This window comes from Bactrocera dorsalis, chromosome 4, assembly GCF_023373825.1.
Source record: "Bactrocera dorsalis isolate Fly_Bdor chromosome 4, ASM2337382v1, whole genome shotgun sequence".
Classification (NCBI taxonomy): Eukaryota; Metazoa; Arthropoda; class Insecta; order Diptera; family Tephritidae; genus Bactrocera; species Bactrocera dorsalis.
This window is the reverse complement of record NC_064306.1, coordinates 34,904,613-34,923,509: the sequence shown is the minus strand read 5'-3', so window position 1 is coordinate 34,923,509 and position 18,897 is coordinate 34,904,613. Positions and strand designations below refer to the sequence as shown.

At 35.9% G+C, this 18,897-nt stretch overlaps 1 protein-coding gene across 1 annotated transcript in view; it reads right to left on the bottom strand.

Moving 5' to 3' along the window:
- LOC105223167 (uncharacterized) overlaps window positions 1–18,897 on the bottom strand; it is a 32,708-nt gene that overhangs the window by 9,755 nt on the left and 4,056 nt on the right. Inside the window, exons 2-5 of the mRNA XM_049456328.1 lie at window positions 3,391–3,452; window positions 1,719–1,994; window positions 1,307–1,619; window positions 1,020–1,170 (exon numbers count right to left, since the gene is read on the bottom strand). Of these exons, the coding sequence (XP_049312285.1) occupies window positions 1,020–1,170; window positions 1,307–1,619; window positions 1,719–1,994; window positions 3,391–3,414 (764 nt within the window). The 5' untranslated portion in view covers window positions 3,415–3,452. The remainder of the gene's footprint in view (window positions 1–1,019; window positions 1,171–1,306; window positions 1,620–1,718; window positions 1,995–3,390; window positions 3,453–18,897) is intronic.

Below are 18,897 nucleotides of genomic sequence, written 5' to 3'. Positions count from 1 at the left end.
CAAAGATGGATTACTCTGAGGTGGACGACGTAGATAAGATATAGATTTTAAAGAAAAACTAAGAATTTTAAAATTATGAACAAAGTCTTACTATTTTTTGGTCAAGTAGTACTCTAATTTTTAACGGGTATATTATAACGACTGTTATCTACGTTGTTATATGTTTCTATAATTATTTTCTATATTGTATTCGTTTAGTAGTTTTGATAATCACTTTTATATAAGAAATCTGTGTGGTTACAATTATTCGGTTTCGGATGGTAAAATGCAATTTTATTATTATGATTACTTAAGGTTTTATCTTTATAAGTTCTATTAGTGCGCAATTGTTGGGGGAACATGGTTTTTTGCTTATTCTCTTAATATAATTATCACATATTTACAGTTTTATATTTTTTATAACTAATAAATTATATAATATTTGTTTCGAATATCATAAATTAAAATTTTTTTTCATGCCAACACCAAGGTTAAGGATTATTAAACTAAAATAAAACAACGCTATTGAGTTGGTTTTTATGTTTTTATACAATTGTGTTTATTGAAAAGTTTAATATTTAGTAGTAAGTACTAATAAGCTTAGTGATAAAATTATTATTTGCAATTTAATTTAATTTTTATAGCAAAAATAATGCCGAAACCAAAAATGTATTTATTTGAAAATTAAAAATAAATGAATAAAGGAAGCAATAAGGGCGCAAAATAAGCAAAGAAGCTTCTTTCAAGAAGCCTTAAGCAGTATTTAGATATTTGCCTAACTTCCAAATAAAAAATAATATTAAAAACGGCTAAAGGGAAAGCAGCAAAAAGCAATCAAAGCAACAGAATAAAGCAATTAAGAAATGCAGGCTCAATTCGCTCGCAGTTTAAGCCCTTGTGGTGTTGCTAGAAAAGCAAAGCAAATATACAGATTAAAGCAAAATGGTTTCAAATCGATTTTAATGTAGTCAACACTCCATACACACACATGCACGGAAAAGAACTCACAAAAACTCACATACACCCACAGTAAGACTTACCGCACAATAAGCGGGAACACATTGTTGTCATCCGGCGCACGATAGTCTCTGTAGTAGAGGAGATATGGAGATTTGTTATTCACAAAGATCGGTGGAACACCGCCACCGGTGTTGGAGACAATCGCAATATCGGCGCAGTTGCGAAAAGTTTCTGTAAAGAAATAAATTTTGATTTTAATGCGAGTGGAGTGACCGAAAGCCTTTCGAACTTGTTTCAAACAGTTATAAAGACTTTTGTGCTTTTTCGTATCGTTTCTATATATCCATTAATAATTGCAAAAACATACCCGCCTTGCCACAGCCCACCGCCTCAGTGCCATTGGAGCAAGTACCCCACATATTGGCTGTATAGTAGGTCCATTGCAGTACACATTGCGTGCATGTAACGTATGGTGGCAGACGGACACGATAGCGGAAGATCTCCTTTTTGGGTGCGTCACGTGGTATCAAAAAGCGATGTTCCCGACTACCCGAAATGTACAGTGGATAACGGTCGAAGCAAGCTTGTGAAGCCTCACGACGTGGATTATTGTTGGGACAGAGGAACATTTCGAAACGACCATAGTGATTGGCAGTGAGTTCAACCTCAACGTCGATTTCCTAGAAATGCAAGGAATAAAGCAGATCATTAACTTGTATTCTTGTTATATTACCTTGCAAAATTTTGGTTCTTATTCAAATCCTCAATGGTTCACTCACCTGTCCAGCTGCGTAGTACCGCGATATGATGCCCTTCGCGAATTCACCACCCGCTTCATGCGGGCGCGGCGTCTTCACGTGGTACGCATCTCCGCAGACTCCACATTTGCCCGCATTCTGCTCCCATTGCACGGCGTATCCACCGCAAAATAGTTCGTTATCATTATAATTTACGGCATTCGGAAAGCCGAATCGCCACATGGCATTTCGTGCAGGCGGATCCATGAGACGTCCATGACCTTGCACGGAATTTATGCACAAACTGCAAATCGCAGTCTAAGAAAGTCAAATAAATTTTTTATTATAATAAGTACAGATCAAATAAATAGATATATTTAAAATATATTAAAAAAAACACGAAAGTAGGTTATAAGAAGGGAACTGCGGCTAAATCTTAAAACTTGAAACTTAAGAGAGCACTTAATCAAAACAAAGTCGATATTACTAGGGAATTGTTTTATTAGAGAAGGCTTTAAATATCGCTCAACTTCCCGAAAAAAAGCTTTATATTATATCGAGGAATACTAGTTAAAGGATCACCTGTGCTAAAACGGGATTAATTATAACGGATAATCCAAGTAGAGGTACTTTTTCAGACGTAATTTTAATTTTTTTCAGTATTGTTTTGGATTTCATCCTGAAAAGACTAACACCTGAAAATCATTTACAAATCGTTCAACTTTATTACGAAAATTCACGTTCAATGAAGAAAATATAGCAGCCGATGACCGTTGAGAGTCGTTTCGGCGCCGTTCGCAGCAACTCGGGCTGACGTTTGGAACGCCTGAGCTCATTTTACGTCGAGTTCTTAAATTGAAAGCGTACAAAATTCAGCTTGTGCAAGAACAAACGCCGTTCGACCTTCCCAAGCGACATCGCTTCGCTCTTTGTGCTCTTGAAATTTCCAAGAAGAGCCGACGTATTCGAGTCAAATTTTGTTCATCGAAGAGGCCCAATCGAAGTACAACCTGAAGAGGTTCAAGGGCTGTCATTGAAATTTCCTGAAATTGAAGTTCGTGACATTTTGTTTCATCAAGACAGCGCCACTTCCCACACATCGCATCAAACAATGGTCGGTCGGTCGGCCACCAAGTTCGTGTGATATCATAGCGTTAGACTTTTTCTTGTGGGGATATGTAAAGTCTAAAGTTTATGGGTAGAAAAGAGAGGACAATCCCCCCCCAAAAAAAAACGTCAGGCGTATCATTCGATAGATACCAGTTGAAATGCTCGAACGAGTGAACTAAACCGATGGATCATCTTTAGCCATACCTGCGGCCAACATTTGAAAAGGATATTCTTCAAAAAATAAATGCCAAAGTATGCTCTTTCGAATGATAATAAACATTCCCCATTAAATTTGAAGTTTATGTGTTTTTTTCTTGAAAAAAAGTAAGGAACCTCGAAATAATGCTCCCTTTAGTTAAATGTATATTTGAGCCCTGAACTCAATCTTACTTGATTAAAATAAGTTGATGAGATGTAGATTTAGCAATATGAAAGTGTCAATCTGTAGTATGGCCTTCATCTTGTAGATTAAAAATTGTCCTAACCGAAATCTATCAGTGGTATTCAGATTGAGTAACATCTGCTTGTTGCTGGGTTATACAGAAATTAATTCATAACTTTGATTTGAGAAGACTATGTTTTGTTCGAACATATTTTTACTTACCAATGCGATTAATAGAGACTTCATTATGTGTACTTAGGTACTGAGGTTTTTAAAAGTAAAAACTAGAACGAAAGAGAAAAAAAAATGTATAAATAAATTGTTAATTAAAAAAATTATATTTTTTTGATAAATTAGTAAAGAATTTAGTTTCTACTGAGTATAATAGTTTTGTTCAACTAACTGTTGTACGTATCACCTAAAACTAAGCGAGGTAAATATAGGGTTATACCTATATACATGATCCGAATGACGAGAAAAGTTGAAATCCGGGTGACTCTCTATCTGACCGTCCTTCCGTGCAAGCTGTAACTTGAGTCAGAATTGAGATATCTGAATGAAACTTGAGATATCAAGTGTTTGGCGTATGAAGCAACACTTGAATGGTGTAACTACTTCCTACTTATTCTATCCCTGTTTGACTATACCAGTATACGAGTATCTCATTTATATCTACTTCTTCTTCATATTGGCCTTAATTATAGTGGTCCGACATTTGTTTATCTTTTTTATATATACATAGTAGGAGGAAGCATCGAAAGCCGGAGTATGGAATTTTAATTCGCTAAACCTAACCTACTCCTAACTCATATATCTCCCACGGAACCACCGGATCCTATCTTTCAACATATAATTGAAAGCAGTACATTTGGTTTATACCACTTGTTCGTTCGATTCGCAACTTTTGAAGGTTTGGCGAATCGAAGACGGTTGTCTTAACCAGTCATTGCAATTTTCTTTATTAACCCTACGCAGTTGTTAAATACTAAAGCGCCAGTAGTGATAAAGCGTGTGTTGAATTAAGACCAGAAGTACTAGCAATTATGTCTTAATCAATTGCAAGGACGACAGGTTTGTGAAGATTCATATTAATCCGCGCATGCGTATGATATACTAATTACACACATACATATGTATATATAAGTATGTATGGTATGCACATATTTGCTCAAAAGATTAACTTTTTGCTAATGAGCAAATTGCCGTGATCATGTATATGACTTGTAATGATGGGTTATTATTTATGGTTTATTAACAGGTAAATTACTGTGGTTATTACATATATGGTAACGGAAGAGTCAAAGGAATCAAAAATATATGTTTTTGTGAACAAAAATTGTTCCTTCAAATTCTTTAACTAAATTAAAACTAAAACGATATAAAGAGTTCTCCAATTATATTTTTAAATAAAAAACTCTGTTTCTTCATTCCTCCGGAAAACGAATGCAAAGTCATTGACATTATGTATTTCTTAATCAAATACAAATATTTAGCTAGTTTTAAGACGAAAGGTTAACAATCTAAGAAGAAAGCTTACCGCTTAGAATAAACATTAAGTTTAATATTTTTTGTATTTATTAGAGTACTAATTTGGTTTAGAAAGAACGGTGTACCGGTTTGTGCTTAATAGAGCTGACATGTCTTTGACATTAATATTTTAGTTTATTACGTAAATGGCATAAATAATGTTATTGATTAAAATGCTGATCTCCACAAAACAAATACGGCTGTGTAAGCTGACGTTGAGCAATACTAAAAGCTCCGTCAGGATCGGAGAAGAAGATAAAAATGCTGAGTCTGATTTAAAAATTTCGTCAAAAATGAGATATACCCATATTTATTTTTTTTTTTTGTTGCTTCTTCTTCAGTAAACAAATTGAAATTACATGTTGGTAATTTTTACTATAAAATTTTCCTATATTTTTTTGAAAATCGGAAAGACTAGTTTTACTTTGATCTTTCAATTTACTATGCAAATTCCGACTAATAAACTTAATCGATCAATATTTCAAATTTTCATAAGCAAGTGTTCTACCCATAACCATAACACAAATATTCATATGTTAGAAGATATTCGCACTAAAACGAAAATTATGTTTTAATTAACTATATTTTATTATTTTGCCGCATTTTATGCTGCAGATGGGAAAAAAATAAATATGCGCATTACCCGTTTGGACCGAAAATAGGTCGAATGTTAATGAGTCTCAACGCTGACATTTATTTGCTTTTAGGAATAACTAATTTGTGCCGCGCAAGTTCATCGGACTCCTACTACGAACGTAAATATTTCGAAAATTTGTATTATTATTAATCAAGTTAGTATATGTCTCACAACGGGTATGCCCCGCTAAATGAAATGCTTTACATGTTGTTGTTATGTTTTGAAATGGTTTCGTAGACGCCGGGCAGAATTTGCATAAAATATGGTATTCTCGATTCAAAACAGGTTTTATTGCCATCACTAATTTAAACGGGCGTGTAATTAGGAATGTCATAGGGCCTACATACTCGATGACATAATTCTCTATAGCTTAGTTATTACATATATATTTATAAAAAAATTTAAGGGTGACAAAGAATTCGCAAATACGCAATTTGATATAATTTGATATAATTTGAGTTTTACGATATTTATTCGTGGTTATTTATTAAAAAAAAAAATTTTCCGAATTTAGTTTACAAAAATATGACATCCCTTTTGAGAAATAACTCAGATACAATTAGATTATTGTAATATTTAGCATTAACACCGGTGGAAGCAGAGGAAGAGGAAGATCTCCACTCCGTTGGAAAGATCAAGTGGAAAAGGACCTGGCTTCACTAGAAATCTCCAATTGCCGCCAAACAGTGAAAAGGAAGAACGACTAGCGCGCTGATGTAAACTCGGCTATAATCGCCGATATATAAGAAGAAGAAGACTATTTAGTATATTAAGTAGATGTCGTTGCAGTCGTATATCTCCGGTGCTACCTATCACATTGTGTCTTACCATTTAGTGTTAAAAAGGTGTAAAAAAAAATAAGTTTGATTAGAAATACGAAAAGACTTTTTCGACTACCCAATATTTTTAAATAGGTTCGAACCTTTGTCAAAAATATTTCCTGTATGAATGTTTCGTAAACCGCTTTTGTTTGATATACATAAAATAATATTTATTGCTTTTATTGACTTTCTTATAGTAAATCTTTTAAAAAGCTAGCCCAGAACTAGTGTATGTACCTCTTTCTTTATTCTACTTTTTTAATATTTTTTCGACTGAGTGGTAACTTCGATGAAAAAATTTAACTGTAGGTTTTCGTACATGTGTTCAGTTTGTAGTGTGTTTTATCACTGTTGTCATAAACAAATGTTACTATTGCTCTCGGGTGGAGAGGGGCAGTAAGATTCTTTATGAATTTCAAGACGCGACGAAGTGGGTATGAAAGTAGGTTGGTGGCTCTAGCATTGAGATTACTAACCGTGCATTCAAGGGTACTTAAGTAATGCCTAATCTCGCTATCAACGGCTTCGAGGCCCGTCTTGATAAGACTAATGTGGATGATAGGCAAAAGCGGACTCGCAAGTAAAGCCAACTGAGCCTTGCTATCAATAGTATGGGAACTGGTGGAAGCTCCGATCGCTACGTGAAATCTACTACTAGAGAGCAGGCCCGACGCTGGGATAGCATTATCCTATTAGCTCAAAGTGCTTTATATTCTTTCTTGTCCAATTGATGTAAGTTTTACGAGATTTTCGTCCTCAGTAATGTTAATATTTATCTAGTTGTTGGATCGTTACCTAATCGTTGGACGTTAGAGGTCTATTGAGTTCTTCGACCTCAGTGTGAGTCAGCTGAGTTAGGTCAGCTTGGTCAGGCTATACCAGTTGAAGAACCCATTTGGAAGAAGAAGTGGTTTAAAAAATTTAACACGTCCTATTTCAATGTTCTGCTAGTGTGAGAGCTTACATTTTCAGATATTCTGATGAGATAGAAATAGAAATATTAAGCCCATGCAAATTTATATTGGCCTCAAAGCCCTTTGTCGATTAATAAGATTTGATTACATTAGTTTTTTGTCTAGCATCAGAAAAGACTGTTTACGTACATATATATGGTAGAAGTGTTATACCTATCTTAGAAAGGAAACGTGCTATTTCGTTCAAGAAGGGTTAGTAGAGCATAATACTCTTAGTTAAGGAAATTTACCTGATGTTCTCGTATATAGTGCGCCATGAAAATATTTCAAGTCATATTTTGACGAATGAGAGAGCTATAAAAAAAGGACTATAGAACGAACGATTGAAAATTCCATATGGATTCATTTGAGGATGTGGAACGGTTGAATTCCCACTAGCACTTCCCTAGACTTCATTTAAATTATTTTTGATTCATAGCCCGCAGGCTATGAAATGTGACGCCATATAAAATAAAAGTCATGTTGAGCTGAACAAAACCGTTATTTTCTTTTCAGTGGCGGTTTTCTTATGGCTAACCCACACACTTCTAAAAATGCCTCTTCGTAGTTACTCATTAAATCATTTAAATTCTTTAGGGATACCAAACATATAAATACCGTAAGTTACTTGAGTAGAGTCATTTAGAAGTACGTTTGCGGTTTTTATCGACTTCTTTGCTTTGCGAATATCCACTTCGGATATAATAAAATAACTCTAAAACGTTATAAACCACAAAGAATGTGCGGGACCGTAGATAGAATGACAAACGGAAATGACTACATGAGAATCATTTCACCAAAGGCTACAGTCTCATATACGCAATACGTTTGTAAATGAAGGTAAGATTACATGAAAAGAACAAAAATACTTCAAGTTCAAATAACTTCATTCCGACAGATCAATAAATAAAAGAATTATATCATAAAGAACATATACACACATATAAATTAATTTACTGTGCCTATGTTAGCTGTATTGAATTCAGCAAATACTGAGGTGTGGCGAATCGAACAAACAACTAACATAAATCAAATATAAATTGAATAGAAAGAAGCAATGCCACTTTAATATTGGATATCAATTTTCATCTTGTAAACTCGTTGACAAGAGCGTAGAGCACACACAAAATGAGTTGAGAAGTGGCGTATGGAAGCAGTATTTTATCTTCACAACTCGTTTGTAGTTACATATATGTATATATAACTAGCCTCAACATTGTTGTTACACATTTTGAAATAACGACAAGACACTTTATAACACCCAATCAGCATAAAAGACACTTAATAATAATTTGCGTTTCACCTATGTTGTTTCGTGTTTTTTTTTCTGGTTAATAAGCTCACCCTTCATGAGCTCGTGCCATTAACAATCGGGCCTAATTATTTTTTCAGCACAAGTCATTGAGCCAACTTTTTTTGTACGATAAACATGACTTGAATTTTTCACTTCGCAGCATAACAATTGTGTTCGCTTTGTATTTTGTATGCGTTGCGCATGCGCAGATCAAGGAATACCAGCAAAAACTCATTTTAAATGCTGACACTAATTTGGTAACCCATTTATGGTTGCCGAAAATGTTACTTATTCGAAGAAACGTGATCTAAGGTTTAGAATGTGTTAATAGTATGCAAAAATTGTGGCTCGAACATTTGTTGTTTTTTAGCAAAGCTTTTCATTAGACAGTTGCTTGAAAGCTGGGTCTAATTTGATATTTGTGAAAAATGCTTTCGATAAATTATTTAATTAAAATTAAATTTCATATTTAAATAACTTTTTTTTGATAATAAGATAAAATACTTGTTAAAATTAGATAAAAACAGTATAAGAACGTTGCCACCTGTTAAAAAATGTTATACAAAAATACGCAAAATTTTGAAATATGCTAATGAACTTAATAAGATAAATACGGTTTAAATAGTTCATGAGTTGAAAACATTTTTTTGAGGCGTGTTGCCACCTGTTTACAAATTTTAATACAATAGAGGTGTTGAATTCATTTAATAATCGCAGAATATGGAACAAAGCAAAGAGGCTTAAAAAGTGTGAAGTTGAAGGTATGTTAGGGTTACCACCTGTTGTAATTTTGCTTGCAATTAAATTAATAAAATTGCAAATTATTGCATAATGGAAATAAGCCTGCAGTAATTTAAAAATACTTTGCTTTAAAAAGATTTAAAAAATTTCGTACAATTATATTATTAAAAAATAACAGTATCAAAGTTGCCACATGTTTGAAATTTATGAGTCAAGAAAAATATGCAATGAAAATTGATGAAATATGGTAATTTAACTGCAAAACTAAGATTTGAAAATATTTGTCTAGGCGAGTTGCCAACTGTTTAAATTTTAATTAATCTAATTGATGAGATAATCGAAATCTTGCCTTTAGAACCGGAAATAAATTAATTTGAAAGTACGAAGAATAATTTAGGTTTTAGGTGTTACCCTTGGATTCTAATAAGAATACAATTTCGACAGTTCAGAACGCCAGTTCTTCGTGTTATCTAAAACTCTTACATACTGGATCATAAGACCCTTAGAAGGCGACAAAGCACTTTGAGCGTATCACAAATGTTTTGAGACGGCTAATATTAGCTTCGGCTGTCTCCTGGTTCGCCAAAGGTAAAACTGACGAGATACATATGTCATCTTAAACCTTGCAAAGACTGAACAAGGCAATTGAAAATATCTGAATGTTTCCACCTCACCTTTCTCCATATAACTATATCCGAAAAAAAACGTCTGGAAAGAAGGTGCACTATATATTGCACTATATGTTACTATAAGTTCAAAGCTAATGAGCTTGCTGTGGAGGGCAATTTTTTCCCATATTTCATCCGATTGGAAGTGAGTCGATTTCCTGGTCAACAACTTGTGCGAGATCTTTATGGCTCAGAGTGAAACGTATCACGCTGCAATGGCAGGTGTTCTGACTGTACACTGCCCATTAGATTCACACGTGCTGCGGCGTATAAATATTTTGTAGGTCGCTCTTTTGTCAAAGCTGTATGAAGCAAGGCGAGGTGGGATCACCTTGTCACGTTCTGCGCCCAACTTTTGCAAGATTGAGATTGAAATATCTCGGTAGACATACCTTTGGCGAACTCAGCGAAGTGGCTGGGATTAATATCAATCGCCTTAATAAATTTGTAATAAGGTGGAACCACTTCGTTGATTTATAAGGATATAGTGATCCACCTTTGGGAGTTTATTAGCAACACGGAGGACGAATATTTGCCCAAGCGAGATCCACCAATTTTCGATCAACCCTCCCACCTAACTTCTAACCTAACTTTACTTGAAATTTTGTGTTTTCAATGGAATCACGGTTATGGAATCATTGAAAATATTACAGAAGTGTTTCGGCTAGTCTATTTTATCACGAAGAAAAATATTTGAGTGGCACAAAATTGCCAGTGAAGATTGTGAAGTTAACGAAAACTTGCTTGATGTGATTCATCCATGCTTAATCGGTACACATCTAAAATAAGATATGAAAAGTATCAGATTGTAAATACGACATTTGTCAATATGACTGACCGGTAGTTTAAGGTTTATTTATTGTATGTTTCATAACAAGTTTGATTTTATGTAAGAAAAATATTATATAGAAGGTTCTTCCTTGAGTTGAATGTTTTGTACAGAGAATATGAGTATACTTTATAAAGCATAACCAAGTGGATCAATGTTAAGAAGTGTTTTACTAGACAATTCCTAAAGATAGACATCAATTTTTTCAATGATTTAAGAGTGGTTATCTGGGGTAATGCAATACAAACTCGCGAGAAACGAAAATTTAGATTTTTCTTACTCGGCCCAATTTTGTACGGGTGTTTCGAGATAAAATTTATTTTCTCTATCGCTTTTATTAGCCCATAAACCTTTTTAATGGATAACTACTGTTTCATCCAGAAAAAGCAACGGTTTGGTGTAATCTGTTTGGCCGGTGGAATCATCGGTCTTCAAAAATGATGCCGGTGAGAACATAATCGTCAATGGCGATCGTTATGGCGCCATGATAACCGACTATTTGATGCCTGAAATTGAAGCTCGTGATCTCGGCGACATTTGGTTTCAACAAGACGGCGCCACTTCTCACACATCGCATCAATCAATGGAATACTTCAGTGAGCAGAGAATTTCATGCGCATCATTCGCCAGTTACCAGTCGAAATGCTCGAACGGGCCATTAAAATTGAACTCAAGGGATCGACAATCTGAGACGTGGCCGCGGCCAACATTTCAATCTTTAAAAAATAAACACCGAATGATAATAAAAATTCTTTAAAAAAGTAGGGAACCTCGTAATGGATCATCGTTTAGAAATGTCTACTAAAAATGAATGCTTAAAACTGCTGCAATCACAAAGAAGCTATCGCTCAATCTGATTACGTTCAATAAGTCCAACAAAAGTGCCTGCACGTGCAGCTTCTTCCGTACCACAATATTTTAAATGAACTAAAAAATTCCATTGCACCTGTGAGTAATGCAATGCACCGCCATTACATAGATATTTAAAGTTGATTAATTACTACACTCAATGCACGCGACGATCCGCAAAATGCACGAGTTATGTACGAGATATGCGTGTCTTCTTAATGCCGCATTCTGCGCGACGCAAAAATCATACAACAAACCGATCAGACAACTAATCACGTTGTCCACATGCGTAGCTGCATAAAGCAAAAACAAAAATAAATCCAGATTCCTACAAGAACTTGCAATTTATTGTTCCAATTGTTGCACGTTGTCGCCAGATGCAGCGCATGCGCCATGCATGCCGAGTCCAACGTGCTGTGCGAAAGTGAGGAGACTCAATGGCCTGCGATCTACACGCCACGCACTGCGGGGCTCGACGTCACATTAAATTGAATGTCTTGCTACGCAGCACCAGCCCCTTTTAGTATTGTAGTATTAACAATTCTTCCTTATTGCTTCCTCGGACGCAACGCGTAGACTCGTTTTGAAGACTCCTACTTGCTAGCTACTTCATTTCTCGCTTCTTTATTGTTGTGCGCTTGCCAGTTTGGCAGGGTTTGGCAGAGGGCCTGTCCGATTTTATTGCCAGCGCCATAATATTGAAGATTTGTAATGATTCTTATACGCAGTTTATCGGGTTTCGCCTTCTTCCGTGGCTGCCACGCTGTTTTCTGGCTTCTTGTCACTTTTCTGGTTGTTGCTCTTTTTGCTTGCGTATTGAGGCCTGCAGCGGTGGCAGTTCAGCTGACGGCTGACCATTTATAATCACAAGGACATTCGGGGCGTTAAGTCAACAACGAAAATAGTGGCAATAATATTAACAAAAACAATAACAACAATGCCTATACCTTTGCTAGCCATATAGCGGCTGGCAGAAAAGCCTGCTGGCCGCCCTCTGGTTTATGAACTGAAAATTATTCGCCTCCATACGAATCGCGAGTTGCGTAAGAAAAAATCGACAAAAGCAAAAACAAAAAAGAAAGCCAAGGGCCTAAATTATGTACGCTTGCATGTCGTAGCATTGAAAAGTTTGCATTTCTCGCACTTCTTGCAAAATGTTTGTGATTTTGCGTGCTTGATTAAACTTTAATTTACAGCTTTGCAGCAATTAGTTGTTGGCTGTCGGCTGTCGACTGACCCTTGCCTGTCTTTAATATTATTATGTGGCTAGTCTCTTTGCTGAATGAGTATGGGCGGCATCGCGATTTAATAAAATATTTTCGACGTATTTCTGCCATTACAATGCAATTAATTGCGAAATCCCTCGCTGGCGCTGTTATATACTAAGTTCCATTCGGTACTAGGGTAATACCAAATGACTGTTGTCATTCTGCTTTCTTCTTTCGTGAAATTTAGTCACTGATTTAGAGAAATGAAGAAGTGACAGATTTTCCAAGGATTATGCAATAATTATTCCATATTTTCCAATTATTCATCTCCTTCTCCTTCTTCTTTGTGAAGTGTGGTACCCGAGATGCTTTTGGTTCATCCTTTGAGTGCGTATGCGTCCCTGTTTACGCTGTTTTCTTCTTCTCTTTCTTCTTTGTTACTACAACCGTGGGTCGGTTCAAACCGAGATGCACTTAGTCCTCCCATTGATTGCGTAAGCGTCCTTGTTTCCGTTGTCCATGGGTCCCAAATCGAAAAAACTTTGCTATGGAACATCGATTTCTATGCATGGCCGAACCACGGAAGTGTTGGATTTTTTGCGGTTCTCTTTATCCATTTCTCCGTAAGGCTCATACAGTTCATGGTTTCATCATCTTCGATACTGATAGCTGATGCGAACGGCTCTGAGGATCTTAGGAAGAACAGTGCTCTCGATTGATCAAACTGGTTTTTCATCTAGGTTCGTCATCGTTCATCATTCTGCCTCGTAGAATAGAGGGGGAATAATAAGAGATTCATAGAGATAAATTTTTATTCGTCGATAGAGGGATAAGATTCTCAATTCCCTACCTATCGCAAACTAAGCAACCGTTTCCTGTAGGCAAGAGTTAATGTGCGCTTGATCTCTAGGCCCAGGCCTAGTTGGTGGTATTATGTTGGTTACAACCTATAGCTGCCAACATCATTGTCTATCAAATCCCTTAATATAGTGGCATGTTACCATCTTAATAACGGATAGGTGTCTACATACCATTAGCACTATTATGATAACTACTCTCAATACAGTCCAGAATTAGGCATCGTAAGCGAGTTTGGGGTTGAATTCGGAGAAAATGGATCTGCTTGTGTTCACAAGAAATAACAAAATCCCTCTGAGGAGGTTCCCTTCGACAAACGGGACACAACTTTCTCAAGGATCACATCAAGATTGGGTTCAGAGGTGTGCTCTGTGCATAATGGGAGCTTTAAGAGCAACTCCTGGTACTAAACCTGACACCTAGAGTTCTCTTCGCTGAAAACTGAGCAGCAAAATCGAAGGGACGACTACTGGCCGCAGGGGAATTTACACATAGAATTTTCGGGCCTATGGCGGTTGGGCAAACACCGACACATGATCTCACATTTCAACTGGGAAAAAAAGGTTTACGCTAAGGCTATTACGAAAGCCGCGCAGTTGGCCTCTAATGCCCCTGCAGGTAATTCCAGTGTCAACATCTACGTAGACAGTTGAGCAGTAATCAAGGCTATAACCTAGTATCGCATATCGGTCAAAAGTGTTTTGCGAAGCAGGGCAGCAGAGCAAGTAACTTCACTTCTACTGAGTGCCAGGCCATAAAGGTATCGAGGGCAATGAAATAGTGGTTGAGATTGCCAAGAATAGTGTACGGATAACACTCGAGAATCTGGTCAGAAGCACGGTAAAGATAATCAAAACCTGTTGAAACCAGCTACCTGGTGCAAAACTGCAAAAGTCATGTGCAAAACGGTAGAGGGGAAGTACTCAAAATTCCTGTTGGTAGTCGATAGAAGAAACTGTAGGATCGGAATACTATTTGGTTTTTAACTGGTGGCGACACACGCCAGCAGAATGGAGCTGACAGATCCAGAAGACTGCAGGAAATGTCTAGAACAAGACCTCGAGGAAACAATGGAGCATCCCTTGTGCACTTGTCCCGCATTGACAAGACTACACTCTAAGCATCTGGAGGCCCCACGGTATGATACACCGGAGGAGGTATCGTTAGTGAGGCCGCAGAGTATGTTAAAATTCGCGATGACTACCCCTCATGAACCTAGCAACTGAACTCCATCTGGTATCGCAAAGGACCAAAACTGGCCTATCAGATTAACTTAATCTAACTTTAACTCTTTAAGATTCAATGCCCTATTGTACAGAATTTCATAAGTTTTTTCGAGGGTTTAAAAAAAATCGGAATAATAACTCTTGAAAAATAATTTAGATTTTTATGTTTTCTACTCAATGATGTTAAAACCCAAAGCTATATTGGGCGGTTGTCCACATTCAATGAAGTCAGTAAGCTATACGGAAACCGTGAATGAGAGATTTCTTCATAGTGTAGTAAAAGTGCGAAAACTTGTTTGTAAAATTTTAGACTTAAAGATATGTATTTTGAAGCCATGTTTGTGAACCGTATTTATACATTTTAGAGCCACCCTAATATATGTACTTTTTATTTATTAATAAATGTATTTGTACTAATTTTGATCTCAATTAAAATTAGCGCTGCCATAAAGTCACTTTCTTGCCTACATCCTCAACAGCCTTTATGTCTTCAGCTGCCAATCAGTAGGCACTCTTCATTGACTACGCTTCATTCTATCCAGCAGACATTAATGCTCCCAGCCACTTCTTTGCATTTCTTTGTTGTTGTGCGAGCATTTCGCAAACGTCTGGTAAACAATGAATTTACACGTAATTGGAATATCCACCAGCATTCATCGATGCTAAAGCCACCGTCAGCCATTCTTGTGGAATTTGTGGTTTACCCTTGCACCTGTACATGTGTATGTGTGTAGATCTGCCAGGGTATCCATTGTAATTGAGGATATTATGCAGGAGAAGACGAAAGATGGACTTTTATTTACCTCGGAGACTGTGACGTACAGCTCCGAGGAGCTCGCTTTTGCTCATAGCTTTCTTCTAATTACGATTGGATAACGGTGTTAAGTGAAGCAGGAAAACCAGTTGTATTTCTAATGAATGAGCCCTCGACGGAGAAATCGTTTTTTGCTTTTGGTTAATTTACCTGATATTGTTGTTGGTAGAAAAGAGTGTGTACTTGTAATGAGAGAAGTGTGAGAGATGTATAATAGAACGGCTTTGCGGACAGAAAACAATTGAATACTTGTGCCTAATTAGCGTTCATAAGAATTATATGAAATGCTTAAGACATTACAAGTAATTATGACGTCATACGGGAAAACAGATTTGATTTAATATACATATGTATATCTATTACAGCGGTTGGTCGTAAATTGGAATTGATCCCTGGTACTGTGAAGGAATAGTGTGGTGCCATACTTTCTTTGATCTGAAAATTTCTTTCTAAGAAAAAAATATAAAAATTGGCTTTTGGTTCAACACTGTTCACTGACTGAACTCATGTGAGATTTGTCATTTACAAAGAGTAAATATTTATAATTACTTTGTCTCCGAAACAATGCCTTCCGACTACCAGCACTATTACTGGCGATGAGTCTTAGATGTATGCTTACGACACGGAAACAGACGATCAATCGACCAAATATCGTGCCAAAAGTGAACCGAAACCGAAGAAATCACTTATAGCAATCCAACAAAAAAAAGTTTATGTTGACAGTTTTCTTCGTTTCTAGAGTGTGGTACACTTCGAATTTCTTTCGACCGGCCAAACTGTCAGCAAGGAACACTATTTGAGTGGTATGAGTCACTTTCAAAAATCTATTCGTAAAATAAAAAGAGGTCTGATTTATGAGCCGACAACTCTTTGTTTTTGCACCACCATAATGCACCGTCGCATACTGCATTTACTCTTCGTGAGTTTTTCGCCAAATTTTCAACCAATACGTACCGCCTACAGCGTATTCGCTTAATTTAGCTCCATGTGACTTCTGGCTATTCAACAACCTACCACCACCGTTTTAAGTCCACTGAAGACATTATATCGCTACGCGCATTGAAGGTTATTAAGGAAATTGACTTTAACAACTGTTCCGAGGATTGGAAGAAACGTTGGTTCAAGTATAAATTTTGAAGAATAAATTAAGAATTTTAAAAATATGAGCAAAGTCTTAAAATTTTTTGCTCATAATAGTGTGATAACGGGTCCCAAAGCTTTTGAGATAACGTTCCAAAATTTGCTTTGTCATATTGTTTACAAAAGACCATAATGCATAGTACATATGTATATGCCCTAGAAACGAGGGATAAAATCCAATTAAATATCGTTTTTTACCCTTTGCGCCATGAGAAATGTCAATGTGATGATAGCTTCGGTGCAGTCGAAGTTAAATTTTTTATAACGAGAGCATCAAAAACTGTGAAAAGAGATCGATATACAAATCAAAAGATGATGAATTTTAAAAACCTCATTGGAATTGGAAAAATGAAGTGGGAAATTTACTCTATGAATCCTAAATTTAACTCCTAATGTTAATAGCAGTTTTTCACACAATTATTTAAAGCGACAGACTACGGTATTTGACAATATACTACCGGAGTTAGAAATGTTCTTTTGAAACCATTAGAAACAAAGTGGCAAAGCTTACAAGCCGATGTTTACGGTGATCCAACGACTTCATTTCTTGAGTGAGAACAATATTATATGGATGAAAGCTCATGGCCGGAACGACAGTTATATAACATAGCATCCCTATAGGAAAACCCGATATTTAATTTTTTAAATTTTTTTGACGATTTTTTCAATATTTAAGTTTATGAAGTTATATGGTTTTAAAAGAAAATGTTGTATAAGCAAATATGAGGTAAATGAACGATATGTAAATATTATATCTAGAAGCTCAATTAGGTTTAATTTTTTCGCTGACCTGCGGAAGCTAGGAAGACTTTAGGTGCTAAAAGTCACTAAGCAGATAGAGAATTTGAAAATTTACTTGCCTTTAACTAGCACAAGCGAGATGAGTGCTAAAACTCAATCATGTGTGAGCTCGAAAAATTTTGTATTAATTCGCAGAGAGATATTGTATTCAATAGGTGAAAATTTGTTGGATTATGCAGCACTACAGCTAAGTAAATATTATGTGAGATTTTTTCTTCTTCTTTATCGGCGTAGACACCGTTTACGCGGTTATAACCGATTATGTAAGACTGCTAGAAATATTTTTCGCAATTTTTTCAACAAATGAGGTGAACAAAATCGATGAATTTGCAGAAAAAAATATATAAAAACCGCCAAAAATTAAAACAACAAAATTTACGACGGGATTTAAATTAAATATTCCGCGTGCGAACAAATAGTTGGGTAATTGTGCGATGGCAACGTTGCCAATGACAGGCAATGACAATGATAAGAATCGATTTCCGAAAAGCATAAATCGAATGGGTCTCCGCACGTACCAGACGAAATTCACGAAAATTTAATGCTTCATTATTTTATTTTATAAAAAGGCGACCACAAAAACAATAAAAACAAAAACCGCTAACAATAAGTTGAAATCACGAAAAATGTGTCAATCTGCATAGCTGTATGCTGCCTAAGTGCGCCGATCAAGAGAAATTGTCGATATAACAAATCCATTGTACGCCGTGATTAATGACTGTGGTGACATTTATGCATGTGGTGGGTATGTATGCCGCGTAGAGAACCCATAAAACTAGAATTGGAACAAATAAGTGTTTTTCTAAAATTTGAATAACAGGCAGTGACACTCGTACTTAGTAAGCATTACCCAGTGCATTTCAAATCATTTAGAATCTAGCGGTTTCCTAGACAAATAAGCTCAATTGCCGCTAATTTCTATTGAAAATGTTTACATACCTGTATGTACATATATAAGTATAAATTGAATGGTGCAAAATTAACTACCGTTACACACTCAAAATGGCGTTGCAAACACTCGTTACTTGCCAAATAATCGCCAATTTTATGTTATTGCTTTAACCGCAATCGAAATCCGCTTATAAATTTCATTAATTGTCACAGACGCAAATAATATTGAATTAAGAATTAGTGTTCGAGATAATTATTCGCTTATAATGTGCATAAAAGCGCAATCAGAATGATATGTGCCCGTGGGAACGAAAAGCTGCTGAACCGGTAAATACTTTTGGCGAAAGCTTTGGAACAAAGCCGTTATAATAAATGAGTTTTTGAATGAAAATGCAAAGAGTAAAGAATAAAATAAAATAAACCACTTTTACAATAACACTACAACAAAATAAAAATTTATAGAAAATAAGAA